At 42.2% G+C, this 18,668-nt stretch overlaps 1 protein-coding gene across 3 annotated transcripts in view; it reads left to right on the top strand.

Moving 5' to 3' along the window:
• Positions 1 to 18,668, top strand: part of LOC107386033 (cell adhesion molecule DSCAM) — a 151,262-nt gene that overhangs the window by 115,688 nt on the left and 16,906 nt on the right. For all 3 annotated transcript variants that reach the window (XM_054730420.2, XM_070555646.1, XM_054730421.2), the window contains 7 exons: positions 6,329 to 6,525; positions 10,146 to 10,242; positions 10,368 to 10,496; positions 10,619 to 10,786; positions 12,629 to 12,699; positions 15,383 to 15,626; positions 16,408 to 16,554. In XM_054730420.2, coding sequence (XP_054586395.1) covers positions 6,329 to 6,525; positions 10,146 to 10,242; positions 10,368 to 10,496; positions 10,619 to 10,786; positions 12,629 to 12,699; positions 15,383 to 15,626; positions 16,408 to 16,554 — 1,053 coding nt within the window. The remainder of the gene's footprint in view (positions 1 to 6,328; positions 6,526 to 10,145; positions 10,243 to 10,367; positions 10,497 to 10,618; positions 10,787 to 12,628; positions 12,700 to 15,382; positions 15,627 to 16,407; positions 16,555 to 18,668) is intronic.

Consider the following 18,668-nt stretch of genomic DNA (forward strand, 5'->3'; position numbering starts at 1 on the left):
ACACACACACACACACACACACACACACACACACTTTGTCATGTTTACAGTGTTTCTGTGATTTTCTAAAACATTCTGATTGAGTTAAAGTTTAGATAAATGGATACAAAATGTTTTCAGCTCCATCACCAAACGGGGAATCACATATTAGTGGTTTGGGTGTTCATATCGATATGTTGAAGCAGGAATAAATAAATCAGCTGTTATTTGTAAAAGAAGTTAAACAAACAAAGGTATGAAGTGTGATAGAAGTCATGTAGGGATGCACGTTTTCTGCATTTCTTTAACCGGTTATCAACGTCCCTTACTGGTTGATAGCTGGTTAACCATACCCCCCCCCCCCCCCAACTCTAAATAATAACGCCTTTTCCCTCTACTCCTTTTAATATAATTCTGACGTTCAGCGACCGTCTCACACTTGTTGCATTTATGAGCCAGAAGCAAAGAGAGAGGGATACCAGCTGAAAGCTTGCATCAAAGTCACAGCGCTGCTCATAAACACATTCTGGAGGCCACGTTTTTTAAAAACACTTTAGTTTCCTTACATTGAACTAAATAATTACACTGACAGTTCTTTATTTTACCAGATAAATTAGGAGTCCGACGCCACCAGGAGCGCCATGGCCGACTGACCTGTTGCTGGTGCTCTGCTGGCTCAGCTCTGTGATGTGAGGCTTTTTGTGTTGCAAGAATAAAATAACTGAGAATAAACTTCTCTCACACTGTTAAATTGCTCATGTTTATCCACGTGTTTGGTCATGTCACGATCATAACAATAAAAGAAAATAAAGATTTCTTCTTCTGTGGTTGCCCAGTAAACGTTTTGATAGTGGTGCTCTTGCACCCTCTAGTGGCACAAAATATATTACACCCCAGCATAGCAGAAGGACTAGAAGCGTTGTCTGTGTACATCCCTACAGTCATGTTGGGTAGTTCTGCAGCTGTTTGCTTTGCTCAGTCTTGGTTTATGTCGGGTTTTAGGATTTGCCTCTGTTTCTTTTGTTTAAACCGTCTTTATTTTCATTTAAACTCCTGAGTGTTTGGTTTGAACTGTATTTACTGGTTTCCTGCATAACTGCTTTTTCCTCCTGGTAGACCAGCTGCTCCCACTAGTGCTCACAGCTGTTACTCTTCCTTGTTTGTGATTGGATCCTCGTGTTTCCTCTCCTGGCTCCTCCTCCAGCTTCAGCTGCTCCATCAGCTGTTTCCATGTGATTGTTTAGGTTCTCTTGTAGGTGGGTGGTTTTACATGAGCCTGAAACAGGTTGTGTTCTTGGCTCTGTCATAACAAAAATAACCTCCACACCTACAACAGCCTGTGTGTCAGAACTGTTCAGGAGCAAAGTATTTCATTCTTAATCGCTGTTTTATTACTAACTGCTGTAGCGTTAAGGAGTGGCTACATATGTACTAAATGACCAATAAGATGTGATGATTCCAGATAAATATGAAATATCAACCTGTTTGGTCTTTCAATGTTTAATCAGAAGACTTTAGTTTCTTTTACTTATTCAGGGACCATTTACTAATAGTAAAACACAAATGTCTCTGATTAAAGAGATAGTTGTTAGTTATTACTACGTCTTTAATCAGTTTTTATTAGTTATTTTACTATCCATGTTAGCTATTATTATTAACATTATTTATTTATTTATTTTCATTTTACTTATTTTAATCATACCAGTGTTTCCTCTGTGGGGCCCTCTGCCTCGGGGGTGGTGGTCGACTGTGGCGGCCTGGGCGCTCCTAGGTTGTGCTTAGGTGGTGGTGGGGGTTTCCGTCCAACCTCCCTGGGAGCCCTGGTTTGTCGTTGTTTTGTGTGTGTGTGTGTGTGTGTGTGTGTGTGTGTGTGTGTGTGTGTGTGTGTGTGTGTGTGTGTGTGTGTGTGTGTGCCTGGCAAATGGGTTGTGAAATGGGGGGTGTAACTGTCATAATTGTTTTTATATTTGTGGGGAAGGGATGGGTGAATGGGTTATATGGGGTCATTTTAATCTGTAAAGCACCTTGAGCTGCATTTTCTTTTGTTTGATGATGATGTTGATGATGTTGATGATGATGATGATGATGATGATGATGATGATGATGATGATATAATGATGAAGATGATTCATGATTCAACAAAGACTATCTTTGTTCAGAGTGAAAGTGAAAGGTCTCGTCTTCTGCATGAGACCTTGGACTATATGGCCTCCTTGTTCGGTAACAAGGTCTGGTGCAGTGCTTCTTGTGTGGAGGCCAGACAGATGTGATGTTTGTGTCTGCAAATTAAAAGTTCGTTTCTGGTCATTTTGTTGAAAACATTGACCTTTGGTATGCTAAATTGCATTCTCTGTATTTATTTATTTCACCCCACCATGCTTTTTGAAAGATATTTTCATGCAAAACCCCCTAAGTAAACTCTATCCTTCATCTATTTGGACGTTTAAATGATTTTGGTCCAAATGTGTGTGGTCAGCAGCACGCAGGTCCTCTGTACACGGACGTTTCAGCGTCGTTGCTATTGTCCTCCAGCACACTGTTCCATTCTGCACTCGGCCCATGGCCACCACAGAGACACTTCCCAGGATAAATACAAGCTTTGCTCCAAACCAGAATGTTTACATATAGCTGAGCAGCTATTTCTTTCCCCCACTTCTCCGTTTGCGCCTCACAAAAAATTCATACTTGTCATGCAAAATAAATCAGCGTCCTTTTGCGAAGCCGAGCCCCACATGGCTTGCAGAGTGAATAAGAGATGAGGCTTAAATGTTTGCAGCCTCCTGCCTGACACTTCCCATCACATCAGCAGTGTGTGTGTGTGTGTGGGAGCATCTGGGAGTGTGGGGTTGTTATACACTCTGCTGTGGGTGTAATGAGCCGTGTATGTCGTTATTGTGCATTTAGTGTGGTGTCTTCAGAGAGTTGTTGGAGCATTTAGGACCCTCTGATACCAGAAACACACTCAGTACTGCAGTTGAATACAAATAACACTCAACTATCAGCATGTGATCTGTTACTTTTATTTCCTGTCCAAGAATTGACATCTGCAAGCAAGAAAAAGTAGCTTACTTCTAACCAACATCTCTATGACCAAGATTTGTTTTAACTGAATACAGTTGTAATGAAATAGATTACAGTTATTTAATGAGCCATAAGGCGTGGGATTCCATTGGAAATATGAAATCCACCTTACGGATAGGTGGGTTATTTAAACCAGAAGATTGGATCTTTTTAATGCAGGGATTAGATAACCGTTACGTATTCACTCAGAGACAACAGAATAGAGAGAGTCAAGTTTAAAAGTTAAGAATTTTATTACTAATAAATTAAACTAGACTGACTTTAAAACTAAATGTATAGTGTAACTAAAATGGATGAGACGGTGAATGGATGATGTGTGATGTTAAATCAGAACCAGCAAATCCGAAGAAGCTATTGTTCTGACGGGAACTGAAGGTGTTGTTTTCGCACTAAGCTTTGGTTAGGAGGTCTATAAACACATGAGACACCATTATGTCGGTCTACCTACCCTTCGTGGAAGTCCTCTGTAGATCAGGAATATCGAGTTCCAGTGGACCCTCTCTGGAACTGAGCCGGTAGGAAAAGCCGTGAATCCGATCAGACCCGTCTTTGAGTTACTTCCGTGTACACGACAGTTTGTGGTGTCTGGTGAGACCCAAGCCTGGGTCTGGATATTTCAGCTTTTATTCTGAAAGGAATGTTGTCGCTGTTGGAATAGCGACAAATTTTTCAGCTTGTCGTTGTTCTTTCAGTTAAAGAGTTTAGATCAGGATTGGCCACTCCGTCACTTTCTCTGGAATGCTTTGAACCGGCGTTAGAGATGACGTGGCATAGTTTTATACTTTGGATGTTATGGTTTATTGTCAAATGAAAAATTACCAAACACCATCAAAACCACACCTCCGTCAGATCTGTAAGATTCTGATTGGATCAGTGAAAGTAATGTGTTATTTCTTTTTAACGTTACGTGAAATGAGTCCTGTTGGAACACTTAAAGTCATATTACTTATTATATTCTATAGAATCGGAAAAAGTAATTAATATTTTGATTTCACAGATCGGTCACATCTTATTTATTGACTAACACTTTGATGGATTAGCTTTATTAAAATAGAGTTCTTTGATTAATTAAAAGAAAAGAGTTCATTCTTCAGTCTTCTGTTGAGCTGAAAATAAGCAGGTTAGAAGGAATGCATGAGACCTTGAGGCCATACCTCATGCAGACTAGTTCTGAGCAAAGAAGAGAAAAAAACGTCATTCCGTTCCGTTACACAGTACACAATACAGTAGTTTGGTCTGAAGAAGCCATTGCACGTAAGAATGGTTATCATCATAACAGTCACTTAGGAAAACTACAGCGGTACGGCATCAGTGGGGGGACAATCAGCTATGTTAATAATAGAAGACGGTTTGAGCAGAAATGTCCCTATAGATCAGCTTGGAGTACCACAGGGCTTTAGTTTGGGTCCTAAGCTGTTTATACATAAAGGGCTCATGGTTGTGTCGTCATCACTGATGCGGCTGCCCCATTGACGACCCACGAGTCCTTACTTGTTGCTTGTTACTACTGTAAACAGCACTCAGACTCATTCGTGCAGCTTAAAGTAATCTCTAATTCCTTTGATTGGTTGTATCACACAACTATGGTAAATCGTTGCTGTGTTGTGGGGTCAACACGTGATTGCCAGGGAAAACTGAAAAATCTTTCACCATTTAGCTGCTTGGAGACATAGCCATGGAGACCAAGTATCTGACACACCCAAGTCACAGTTGTAAGAAGACCAAACATCACATTACAGTCTTTTCATTCTGGTACGCTACAGATGGTGTACGTTTTTTACACATCTTTTCTTTCCTTCAACCGCGACACACACGCACACACACACACACACACACACACACACACACACACACACACACACACACACACACACACACACACACACAACTTCTTCAGCCACATTCTTTTATGGGGCATTTTTGATTGTTCTCCTAGAAAAAGCAGAAAGTGGAACGTTTACTCGTCATCTGGACACGTATGCCGCTCACGTCACAAACATGATAGCACAACAGGTCCGTTGTGCAGAACAACAAGTTGTTGTCAGTGCTCCAGTCTTGGATCCAAACCGTTTATAATGCTGGTTTAGTCCACATGCCGGTCCCCGACATCTTTATTTAACCCATCCCTGTTTGTTCTTCATCCTTTTGGGATTTGAACAAGCTCGCCCCTTCCTTTCTCCCAAATCTGCTTCTTCTCTGTGACACACTGTTGACTTTCACAGTTTGTTTACAATCGTAAGGCCTTCAGCACATCTGCACACATCCCAGAATGCTGTGCGTGATCACGAGCCCTATTTTTGACATTTGTAGTCTCAGAAACTTTTTCATTCTTTATTATTTTTTTATTTTATTCTTTTAGCTACCAAAACAAACATTTTCTCTCCAGGACAGATTTACAGCAAATCTTAAAAATTGTTTTGATTGAGATGAAAAAATAAAATTGTGGTTTTATTTGAAATAGTTTTTATGTAATTTAAGCAAAACAGATTTTTATTATTTGGAAAACAGACTTGATGGTAATTGATAACACACCTTCTCATCTTATGTGTTGTCTTTATCTTCATGCCCATGATCATTGGTAGGTTCTCACTGAAGGCATCAAGACTATGAATGAACACATGAGGAGTTATGTACTTAAACAAAAATGGTGAAATAACTGAAAACATGTTTCATGTTCTATTTTCTTCACAATAGCCGCCCTTTACTCTGATTACTGCTTTACACATGCTTGGCATTCTCCTGATGAGCTCCAAGAGGTAGTCACCTGTAACAGTTTCCCAACGGTCTTAAAGGAGTTCCCAGAGGTGTTTTGCTCTTGTTGGCCCCTTTGTTAATGGTCATGGTAATGAAGATAAAGAAAACACATTGAATGAGAAGGTGTCTCCTAACCTGTGGCCTGTACTGTATGTATCATCTGTTAAAGAACACCTTTAGGACCTGGAAGCATCACAGTGATTTTATGGGTGAATGTATTACAACATTGTGGATAGGTTAAAACAACTTCTTTGTTCTATTGTGTACTTGATGTCATACACAGACAATTGTGTCGACTTATGGGGCCTTTAAATAATGTCAACTGAAACTGTTACTCGCTAAAAATTGAAGCGAAGACCTCAGGCCTTGGTGCATCACTCAGATGTTCATTCAATGAAGTCTTCCTGTGAGTTTCATTAAATTCTTGTTTAAGTATTTATTTGGAATCCCAAGTGTTCTCGTCCTGTCTGGGAATATCTAATGAAGCCTGATGACTTGTGTTTTTGCTCACCAGTTCCTGCCATGATCACTTCATACCCCAACACCACGCTGGCCACGCAGGGCGAAGAGAAGAAGATGAGCTGCACGGCTCACGGGGAGAAGCCCATCATGGTTCGCTGGGAGAAAGAAGAGAGGATCATAAACCCAGAGACCAGTCGCTACGTCGTTTCCATCAAGGAGGTGGGCGACGAAGTCATCTCCACCCTGCAGGTAGGTGCTGCTGCACCTCTGAAAATTAAATTATTAAATAAAACTGTAAGTGAAAATGATCTTCTGTAGTGAATAAACAGTCTTACTACTTTTAATGTCAGAAAGCAACAAAAGTGTCATTTATGTGCTGAAGGTGTTCTAATTCTTCTGAGCAGGTCATCAGCTCAGGAGATTTTACCAGACTTTCTTCCAAAACTATTTTCTCTGTATAGTAATGACCTAGCGGGTGAACGGTCAGATGTATGCTGATGACACAATGATTCATGTGTCCACTAAAACACCCAGCCTGGCTGGTGAGCACTGGACTCAGGCTCTATCATAAAACTGTGGCTGTATGCTTTTCCATTCATAACGGGCCTAATCAGGAATCTTTCAAGGCTCAGATTAAGGGAGATACCATTGAAGTGAATGTAGCGAAGTTAATCTACATAATTAGAATGTATCGCTGTTTGCTATTCAGCTTTGCTAAATCCTGAGAAAGATCAAACGATTTGGTAATGAAACTTATATTATATATTATATACATACATACATACATACATACATATATATATATATATATATATATATATATATACATATACATATATATATATATATATATATATATATATATATATATATATATATATATATATATATATATCCACGGACATTTATATAATCAATAGAAGTTCATACACCAACTGGCTTTGTCTATATTTAATCCAAAGATTAATAGTTAATTTAAGAGATTTAAATTAATAGCAAAAGTTTATTTATTAATTCAGAAGATCTAAAGAGATCTTTGCTCGTTCATTGATCAATATACAGCACTCTGTGTTTTATTTCAAAGAAGAGTCAGGTTTAAAAAGTTAAGAATTTATTACGAACAAATTAAAGATGACTATTTAAAAGACAATTCATAAATGACAATTTATAAAAGCTTTGATATTAAAACTTGGTATTAAAGCAACCTGTTTCTGGATGGAACCAAAAAGTGAGATGTGTGTGTGTTTGGATATGTGAATGTAAGTCTCAGAAGATTTCTATCTTAGAGAGAGAAAAATGCATTCTGGGTGAAAGAGTTGGGTTGCAGCTAAGCTACATTATTTCTTAAAGGAACAGGCATTCAGACGCAATCTGTGTGCTACATCACCGTTCAGACGACCCTCTGTTTGGATCCGGAGGTCAAGGGAGGATGTTGATTAGCCTCGGGGTACTAGGTCCGGTAGAGGAGACCAGTGGTACCGACTCTCTGGTCCTAGAGTTGCCGCAGGCACACAGGTGGATGGTTTTGCGTCTCAAATTAACTCTGAAGGAGTTTTGCGTCAGCTTGTTGCAGATGGCTTTTCTTGTTGAAGCAATTCTATCAGCGTGACAGAACAGCTTTGGTAGAGGTTTCGAATGGCCGACCCGATCCCCTGGAACTCTTGTGCCACGGAGAGATTTTGGTGAGCTCAAGAACTGAACTTGAACTGAGGAGTTTTGGTTTTAACATACCTCAGAACACGCCCTCTCAGAGATAGAAAACTTTGGTGTTATGGAACAAAGACATGTGAGGTGCAGTTACCTTTACCCTGACGTCTGTGTCCTGCATGGTGTGTATAAGTGCACATGACCTTCTTTACACTGTTAAACATTACTCATTATCATAAATAATAATTATTATTAACCAAAGAATAATAATTCATTTCAGTAATTAAATACATTTATAATGAACCTTGATGATAATTTATGAACCTTGTTATAGACAGTGAAAAGAGTTTATTAAAAATGATTCTTTTAAATCTTGAAGTGTCCTTCATCTTGCGGATGGAACAGCAGTCAGATAAAAGGCAGTCAGATGAAAGATGGTTTACAGCAGACTTTGTGTCTCCTGTGATGGATAATCTGTAAATAGAAGTACAGCCAGTACAGCGTGACCCAGCTGAGGAAGTGTGACCTTTGGGTCACAAATGAGGCCATTCATGTCGCTACATGAAGTACTTAGGAATCATTCTAGATAAACATTTAAAATGTGAAAGTCAGGTAAAGTACATTGGTTAACAGGTCAAACCAAAACTGAATTGCTTTAGTTTAGTCTGACGGAATAGGACATTTCACGCTGCAAAACTACTGCATGCTTTTTCTCACTTATCTTACTGCATTGCATCATGGCCACAGACATCTTCCACTACCTTGAAACCCAAAACTACAATATACAAACAAGCTATAAAAATAATGGACCAGAAACCACCGAAATGACATCATTTTAAGGAAACACAGCCTTTTTACCTTGAAAACAGTGTTGTCTAAATAATAATACCTGCTCTCAGCTCTAGCCTTTACTCGTCAAAGTTCTCGTGTGAGGAAAAGACGTGCCTCTGCTTGTGAAGGTTGTCTTGTCCCTAAATGCCAGTTTGCTCCTCTGTGAGAGGGCCCGCACTCTGGAAGGCTCTACCCTCTGAGCTAAAACTACTAAACAACAGTCAACTTCTTAAAAAAGGACTCAAACTATGGTTAAATTTTCACCAACCAGGCTCACACAAAATGTTTTGAACCAGCTGAATGTTTTATCAAGTACCATTGGCTTTGTGTCTAAGTTAAGTTTTCAAACAGGATTCTGTTGTATTTTCATTGATATGTTGACTGAGGGTTTTCGTTTGCTTTTGTTTTTTGAAGTGCTGATATGGGCAAGTGCTGTGAATTAGCACTAGTGCAATAAACACTTAAATCGATGCCTCTGGTTTGTCCAGTGTCGTTTCTTTGTCCATCCAATAAATGAGAAGTAAATTTCATTTTATGACTCAAGCCTTACATTTCATTCTTGTTTTTTATATGTAGAAATTTCTGTGATGAAGAAAAACAAACACAGAAATAACATTTATGAAATCACATCTTTGAATGCAGGATGGGAACTAAAACATTCTTGGTTGAAATGAGTGATCACATATAACTGGTTCACACGGCGGGATAATCACGTCAATTTTTGACCCGCTCTACCATAACGGCTCTAAGATGATCTTAACAGACAGTCTTGCTGTGTGTGGTGTGTTAAACACACTCTGGTTTGCTTGGAAGCATGTGGGGACCACAGCAATAATTATTTGGGGATATTAAACATGGGCAAACAAGTGTGCTGCTTATTGACTGTGAGGTGTGTCCAATCAGAACACTTGGCTCCTCCTCCAGCACATCTCTTTACTTCTAAGTCACGTTACATCGTGCAAGTCCAGGTGATGTTTGTGTGTAGTTTTTGCTGTGTGGCTGCATACCACACACGATAGGACTAAAGCTATATCTGTGACCTTTGATCACCACATGTGGGGGTCTCCTGGCAGTTCTAATTCCTGCCATGTGAACTGGGCATGAGAAACGTACATAGTTTCACATTCAACAGCAACAAGTGTTCATCAAAATTTATCTGAGGTATATTTTTATTTTTATGGACAAATAGGAAAAGTTCTCCTGCAGCCAGCCTTCCAGGAGCTGCTCAGGTCCTTGGCCTCTGGTTATCTGGTTACATTCTTGGTGTTTGTTCAAAGGCATGTTGGTCGTCTAGGACTGAAACACAAATGATGAAACCAATTCATATAAACAGATATTTTAAGTCTAATGTTCACAAGAAAATGAAACACTGACCTTTCTGAATCCTCCAGATCATGCCGACACTGAGGGAGGACTCTGGCTTCTTCTCCTGCCACGCAATCAACTCCTTTGGTGAAGACAGAGGAATCATACAGCTCACAGTCCAAGGTGAAACAGCTGAATGTGAATCATGATTTAACCCTAGTTATTTTTCAGTTTTAGATAATGCTCATTGTTGATGTAGTTCAGGAACGTTGAATTCAAAGTTCAGTGGACCATTTGGTCTCCTCTAGAACCACCAGATCCTCCAGAGGTGGAGATCAGAGAGGTGAAGGACCGAACCATCGCCCTGCGATGGACCATGGGTTTTGACGGCAACAGCCCCACCACAGGCTTTGATATAGAGAGCAAAAACAAATCAGGTGAGAGAAACTCCTTTAGCTCAGTGAGGTCGCTGTGTGATTGAAACATAGCTACTGCATCTGAGACACTATTAGTTGTACTTTCAGTAGTAACCCTGCCAAGCCATGGTTTTCCCACACAGCCTCCTGGGACACAGCTCAGAAGACCAAAGATGTTTCCCCTCAGCTCAACCAGGCCACCATCATCGACCTTCACCCCTCCTCCACATACAACATCCGAATGTTTGCCAAGAACCACATCGGCAAGAGTGAGGCGAGCAACGAGCTCACCATCACCACCGACGAAGCAGGTGTGTGTGTGTGTGTGTGTGTGTGTGTGTGTGTGTGTGTGTTTGTGCAACTGAACACACGTTGACTCCTTTTGTCTACCGTGTCCTGCCCGGCTGTAAACCAACCAGAATGGATGTCTGAATGCCAAAGACAAGCCTTGCAGTTTTATTCTCACAGGTGAAGCATTCCAGTTTCTGCTATAGTGCCACTCCTCATATCAAAACTTTATTACAAATATTTTCAGTTGTTTAGAACACCAACAGACACGGAGACAGAAGTGTACGAGAAAGGGGGAGAGAAAAGGAATCATGTGGGAGGGGGTTTCACAAAAATAAACAATGAATGCTGAACAAGAATCTGCTTCTAGACCTGCAGAAAGGGGGGGGGGAGAGAGAGAGAGAGAGAGAGAGAGAGAGAGAGAGAGAGAGAGAAGGGGACACACAAAAATACAAGACCAAAACACCACTGCACCAACAACATGAGGATATATAAAAGTAACTATTTTGCTGAGAAACACACAGAAATAATTCACAGTGTGTTTAGTGCCAACCACAGCCACCACAAAGGTGATGAGTCCATACTTTTGAGAGCACCATGTAAGCACCTGTGTGCGTACATACGCTTGTATATGTAAGGTTTCTCTATAGGAGATTCCAATAGAGAAGGTGAGGGGCCACAGATCTGCCCCCCAAAGATGTGTAGGAGATGGAGGGAGCTCCAAGTCCCGGAGATCCAAGGGTCCCCTTGGAGTGCAGGAACCCAGGGAGACAGCCGCTGGAGAAGCCCCAACCCCCCTCCTAAGAGGTGCAGAGGATTATCCCGTGGGTTGCAACCAGCAGCCACTAGAGCCCTGGGAGATAACAATGGCAAAAATTTCTGGACACCAGAGCTCACCACGTTTTGCTGGGGTAATGATGAACAGGTACCCCCGCACCCTCTGACTTACCCACACCCTGAGGCCCTTTGTGCATTTTTGTGTGGTGATGTGAAGGAACAGGAGGAGGAAAATGTCTGAGAATGGAGAAGAATGGCTGGGGGGCATAGAGCCTCCAGGGAGCCAGCTCCCCCACTGGCCCCAATAGTCACCCCATTCCTAAAATCCACCCAGGACATGGAGACCCCAGCCTATCTAGCCAGGTCCAAAGCAGCAGCAACGCAGAGCCCCACAGAGTCCGAGGCCACCTACCCAGCCCCACCCCAGCAGAGTATATCTCCATCCCCACATTTCACTTCCAAACTACGTAAGACCCAGGTAAAATCGGGTACTTCCCCTCCCGGACATCCCCCTCCTTCAAGATGGAACAGACGTGCTCTTGCCAGTGCAGGAGAAACCAAGGTCCACCCGAGGCCTTTGAGCCAGGGCCAGGCACTGCTGTATGCTCCCGCCCTCTTGCTGGCAGCATACAAGCCAGGACCTAACCCAAGGCCAGCTAAGATCCCCATCCAGGGAAGGCCACCCCACACCCCTCACCCAGACCCACCCAGGGGCGATACAGCTATATAAATATATATGCTATATATATAAATATATATGCTATATATATATATATATATATATATATATATATATATATATATATATATATATATATATATTGCATATATATACACACACAGATAGCTGTCGTCATACAGCAGAGCAATGAGCCTTCACATGCGTGCGCACACACTCACGCACACACACACACACACACACACACACACACACACACACACACACACACACACACACACACACACACACACACACACACACACACACACACAGCCGCCTCTAACCCACTATGATGTTTGCCAATGAACTGACCCATTGTAGTTTTTTAGAATTTTCTAACTCACGTATGTCGATGATATGACCTCAGCTCCTGATGGACCACCTCAGGAAGTGCTGCTGGAAGCCCTCTCCTCCCAGAGCATCCGGGTCACATGGAGGGTAAGTCAGTGTACCAATCAGATTTGATGATGAACATTTGTTTAATGAATGAGAGGAAGGCTTTGTTTTCTCAGTAGGATTCTCCTTGGCGATGATGTAATATTGAGCATAGCAGAAGGATGTGAACTCTTTATCTTCTCGTTCATCCTCTGGACATCATGGGAAGACCCACTTTGAACTTGACTGAACATCACACATTCTCAGTCGCACCAGAGATGTGTTTTATGCTTAAAATTTACATTAAGGAATGTCTGACATGCCTTAAAGATTGGTGACGTTTATGTTGCTTTGGTATTGTGTGTGGCTTGGTGAAATGGGAAAACAAAGCGGGTCTGCATCCGGTGGGTATTCCTGGACAGATAAGTAAAACCTGACCTTGTGAGTAGGGATGGGTACCTTTGACATTTGAATCGATCCGGTACTAATCCCCGGTACCTACGAATCGATGCCGGTACTTAACGGTACCAATTTTTGATACATTTGAGTGTTTAATATTTTAATTCTCTTTTATAATTAGATATATATTTTTCTCAATTTATAACCATATTTGATAAATATCACGATAAATAACACACAACTGTTTGTATTTTAACATCGTCCTTGTGGTTTTATAAGCTGATAATTAAACTGAAGCAAACATCTTTACTGTGAACTAAATTTACTGTGTATCTTCATTCCTTTTACCGTCCTTTTTCAATTGATTTTTCCTACTGGGAAGTTAGAATTTCCGAGGAGAAAGCGAACGCACCATTAGCTGATAACAATGGTGGCATAGGAAGCTAACATATCAAGCTAACGTTATCTTAAACAGTTTAACTGCTGGAGCAGATTTAAACGATGATGCCTTACACTTAAATCGTTGTCACTGGTTTCATCTTCACCCAATCACCCGTCGCATTTAGTAAAGTGAAGCCAAACTTTAGAGCGCATTCATGTTCTTCTAGTTGGAATTTCAGAGTTCCGGGGAGAAAGCAAACGCACCATTAGCGAAACGGAAGCTAACAAATCAAGCTGACGTTATCTTAAACATTTTATTTACCTACCGGAGCAAATAAAGATGAGGATGTCTCACTTAGATCGTTGTCACTGGTTTCATCATCACCCAGTTACCCATCACATTTAGTGAAGTGGACCCAAGCTTTAGCGTTCGTTCTTTCTACCCATGCTGCTCTGTTTACAACTCGCTCGCAGCGACCGATGACATAACACTCTTGCGCATGCGCAGCTGTCTAGGCAAGTTCTCGTTGTGAAGGACGGGTACCGAAACGAGGCACCGTTTCAAATGAAGTGAATCGGTGCTCGGTCGGTACTGTGGAATTCGGTCGGTACCATAAAAAGTACAGAATTCGGTACCCATCCCTACTTGTGAGTGACGCCATCTGGCCAGCTAACTGGAAACTTTCCATCTTTGTCCTGACTATTGGATAACGAGTGCTTTTACAGCCTGCCTCATCGTTAGCACCTCAAAACAACGAGGGCAGCAGCGCAGAGAGCAGCCCATAGACATGATCCACTGGAGCAGAGAGAAAAGAAGCTCATGATTCTCAAAGACTGAACTGTTTCTGGTTCATCTTAGTAATGGTGAATGTACTTTGATGTGCCTAATTTATGAAGGAGCAGTTTTTTCATGTGTAGAGAGGTGGTGCAAGAATAATCAATCAATCAATCAATCAGTCAATACTTTATTAATCCCAGAGGGAAATTGGAGTTTCAGTACACACAATTCAGAGATCAGACATACATGGGCAAGACACATGACAAGAATTGGTGACTGTGGTCATTCGCAACCATGAGTTGCGCTACCTTAATAGAGATAAGAGGGTAACATAAGGGTTGGTTCAGGTGGAGGGAAAAAAAGGCACTTCAGAGTTACCCTCCACTAGGAGGGCAGCTTTGCTTTGCAAAGAACACCTCAACAGATATGCAACTGACTTCAGACAACACAACATGAGACTCCATTAGGGGGGGGGGGGGGGGGATCCTTTCCTGTCCCCAGCCAGAGCAGCCATCTACAGTGCTCATCTACTGTACAGTCACCGCTTCCACATGGCTGCACACATTCTTCTTAGAAATGTGCTCATGGGATTTCAGATCAAACCCCGCCTCCTACACACCCACTTTCTGCCATAAATGGGCAATGAAAAGTACTTTATGAATACACTATACTGTATACATAGGCCTCTGATCTGTGGAGTAACCTTGGCAACCAAGAGGTCAGGAAACTGCAGTTTGAGACAGAAATGGAGGTTCTTGTGGGTGACAGAAGCCCCTGGTCTAGTTCAGACGCACGGATTGAGGAGTAGTTTATCGTTAGTTTTGCATCAGATTAGAAACAACCACCTGAGCCCTTACCTGCATCACTTAGTGCCTTTATAGTGCGTTTGGGTTTATTGTCTCACTGCTTCCAGGTTTTCCTGTTTTCCTTTGTGTGGACCATAAATCCCAGTAACATCAGGTCAGGCCTTTGACCCTAAGCCAGTCATGACCTGTTAGCTGGGCCATGGAGGGACATTAAATAGCTGGAAAGGAGAGATGACTGGGCCATGCATTTGTTTGATTCAATGAAGTTCTTCATGGGAGCTTAATGTGACCACATCAAACTAATGGATGAAGTCAAACTAGAATGCTGAGTTAAAGAGAATCAACCGTGTTTTAAACTTTGTCTGTCCCACCTCTGCACCAGCCTCCAAAGAAGCACCTTCAGAACGGGGCCATCAGAGGGTACCAGGTGGGCTACAGGGAGTACAGCTCTGGTGGGAACTACCAGTTCAGCGTGATCAGCGTGGAGACGACGGGGGACAATGCAGAAAGCCTGGTCCTGGACAACCTGAAGAAGTTCACCCAGTATGGAGTGGTGGTGCAGGCCAGCAACAGTGCAGGGACGGGGCCGTCCTCCACAGAAGTGGCTGATACCACGCTGGAGGATGGTGAGAGAAAAGTCTGCCAGCTTGTTCGTGGTGGAACGAGCGCCAAAGTTAAATGTAAAAACTATGCAGGAACAGGAAGGCTGAAGTAACATTTCCTCACGCGTTACTCCTAGTGCTCGAAAGAAAAGCTATTTGTTCTAGATCCTTTACAGCAGCAAAGCACCACAGGTGGCCTTGAAATAAAGTGTTTATGGGGCCATGGGACGTTCAGGGACCCACAATGATCAGCAAGTCATGTGATTTAACTGATATGTCAGTACAATGTTGAATGGAGCTTCATTTAGGTGACTCATCCCCTCTGCAGTTAGAGTGTAGAACTCCTCAGTTTAACTGGTACTGGCATTATCCTGGTACACAATACCACCAGTGCAATACTCAGTATGTGTTCAATTCCTGTGTAATACCAGAGTTACATAGTATGTCTGAGTCCCTTACAGTGTGCTGCGTAGTTCTGGAAACACAAGTCTGCTTTTGATCCGTGGTTTTCAGTGGTTGAAGGAAACAACAATAGCTTACTGCCTTTGTGTGTCTGCCTGTAATCGTGTTGTTGTTTTCTTACTGAGTGTTGGTGCTACTGCTGGGGAATATCCCCTCCGTGGGATTAGTACAATCTATTCTATTTAATACAGGAAATGGACATAAAAGGGCTTTCAGCAGTGGCATCAGAGACTTTAGTCAGGGTTTGCCACCATCTAGTGGACACTAAAACTACTGACACGACAGTGTGTCTGTCTTACGAGAGGCAGCTGTTTTCATAGCTGTCCTGGTTCTCCTCCATTAGTGCCAAGTCGTCCTCCAGAGAACGTCCAGGCTGTTGCTGCAACTCCAGAAATCATCTCGCTGTCCTGGCTGACGCCTTCTAAAGACGCTCTGAATGGAAACCTGCTGGGCTTCAGGGTCATCTACTGGGCCAACCTGCCTGATGGAGGTACACACTCACACCATGTCTGCTAAACAGAAAAAGGTTGTGTCTAAAAGCTACATGATGGCACTTTAACAGGAAAACTGTTGTCAGACATTGTTGCTACCCTGGTGGACTGCTGCTGGTCAGCTGCTGTCTCACTGTCTGAACGTGAGACAGCATGCATGGCTCTGTCGCACGCCTTGCTTGTGCTGGAGGGATTGCATATGACAGCATGATTACCTTTGCCCCCTGCCCTGTCACATCCCGTTGGCTTGCTTTAATGACATGAAAGCTCACGGCCTGACAGCCAGAGCAACTCTGCATAGTAACAGTGAGGCAGCGCTCCAAATAGTTCTGTTAAATACAAAAACAGTTCTCACAGGCAAGAAGTGGCTTTGACCTGTTAATGGTTGGAAAAAACATGAATCTGTCCAAGACCGGTGCAGCCCTGCAGAACAGATAACACAACCTCAGGAATCAGGGGCCTCATTTATCAAGCTTGCTTACGCACAAAACGGGGTCGGAAAACTGCGTAAGCAAGTTTCCATGCAAACTTTGGGATTTATGAATGAAAACTTAGCAGAAACATGTGCACAACTTTAAGTTGACTAAGGGCCTGGCTTACACACATGTTGGACATGGAGAGCACCTGCAGTGCTGCTGCTGAGAAGATACAATTATGAATCCCAGCAGCATTACCACTGTTGCTGCTTCGTTTTCACACAGAACAAGACCCCCCCCACCCCCACCCCCCACCCCCACACACACACACACACACAGGCTGAAGCGCAGAATACAGAATGCAGGATATCAGCGGGGGACAGATTGAGACAGAATGCGTCTGTGACAGTGTGTGTCCGGTCACTGTGACCCGATTGATCATACGCCCTGGCTACTTGAACAAGGGAGATCTCCATTTGGATGACTGGTCAGCGTGCATGATTTCACCTGGGAGTCTGGGGATCGAATCCTGATCAGATTTTTTTTTTATATCCGCCACAGATCTCTCTGAAGAACTCAGCATTGACGGCATCAGCAACGCTGTGTCACTCTGTGGATTTTCTCTTATTTGTTTTGCAAAAGCACTTCCTTTCATTTCTCCACCTCACCCACAAGTACCTCAATTCCTGCTTCAGTGAAATAACGCTTCCCTGATCTGCCTTGATCTATGGTCGTCATTGGCGGAGCGCTGCAGCAGCCAGCTTATGTATATGCATGAGATCCACAAGGCACTTTGCATTGACTATTTATGGCAGTAAGTGGGCGTGGTGAGGGCGGGATGTGACTAAAAAGCAGCTGAGAAAAATTTTCGTTAGTCTCCAATTTATGAAGCGGAGGTTGCGTGCAGCTGTGCGTACTCCATGTTTGATAGATCACAAACCTACTTGGCATAAGTACATTTATTTTGCTGAGCTTAAGTACAGTTTTAGGAAGGATTCTACGCAATGTTTGATAAATGAGACCCCTGCAGAAGAAAACCTGGTGCAGCTACCCCTAACCCCAACCACAACCCATCAGTACTCAAGCTAGTCACAGTCACCGTTTGACCAATCAGCAAGCGGCTATGACGCACCAAACACTGGTGTGTCTGAAAAACCAGAAAACAACTGTGTGTCTCCCTGTGTTGTCTGTCGGACCTTAAACTAACAATGCTAAGTTCATTCTCACATCACCAGGTCGACTAGTTGTGCTAAATAAGGATACATGTGTTTGGTTAGTTTTATATATATGTATATATTAGGTACACGTTGAATTCAGTGAAGTCGATGAAATCCTAGCATGAAAATCAAATCTGCCACATTTGAACATGCACCCTGAACAAGAAATTATGAATATTTTTAGATAAAATCTGTTGTTTTTTAAGACATAATCTTAATATTCGTGGTAACAGTAATAATTATTATTATGATATTGAATATATTTTGCCGTTTTAAACTTCGATTTCTCTGGAAAATGGAGGAGTCCAGCTAATCCTGGCACCAGTGATGATGATGAACAGGAGGAAGAAGACACTAAGGCAGATCCTCAAATCTAAAATATTCTAATAATCTATATTTGTTCAGAATTGGTATCTATTGTCCAACAACTTTCATAAAGATTCTACAGTAATCTGTTTTAGAAAAATAGACTATCTAATT

This window comes from Nothobranchius furzeri, chromosome 10 (genome assembly GCF_043380555.1).
Source record: "Nothobranchius furzeri strain GRZ-AD chromosome 10, NfurGRZ-RIMD1, whole genome shotgun sequence".
Lineage (NCBI taxonomy): Eukaryota > Metazoa > Chordata > Actinopteri > Cyprinodontiformes > Nothobranchiidae > Nothobranchius > Nothobranchius furzeri.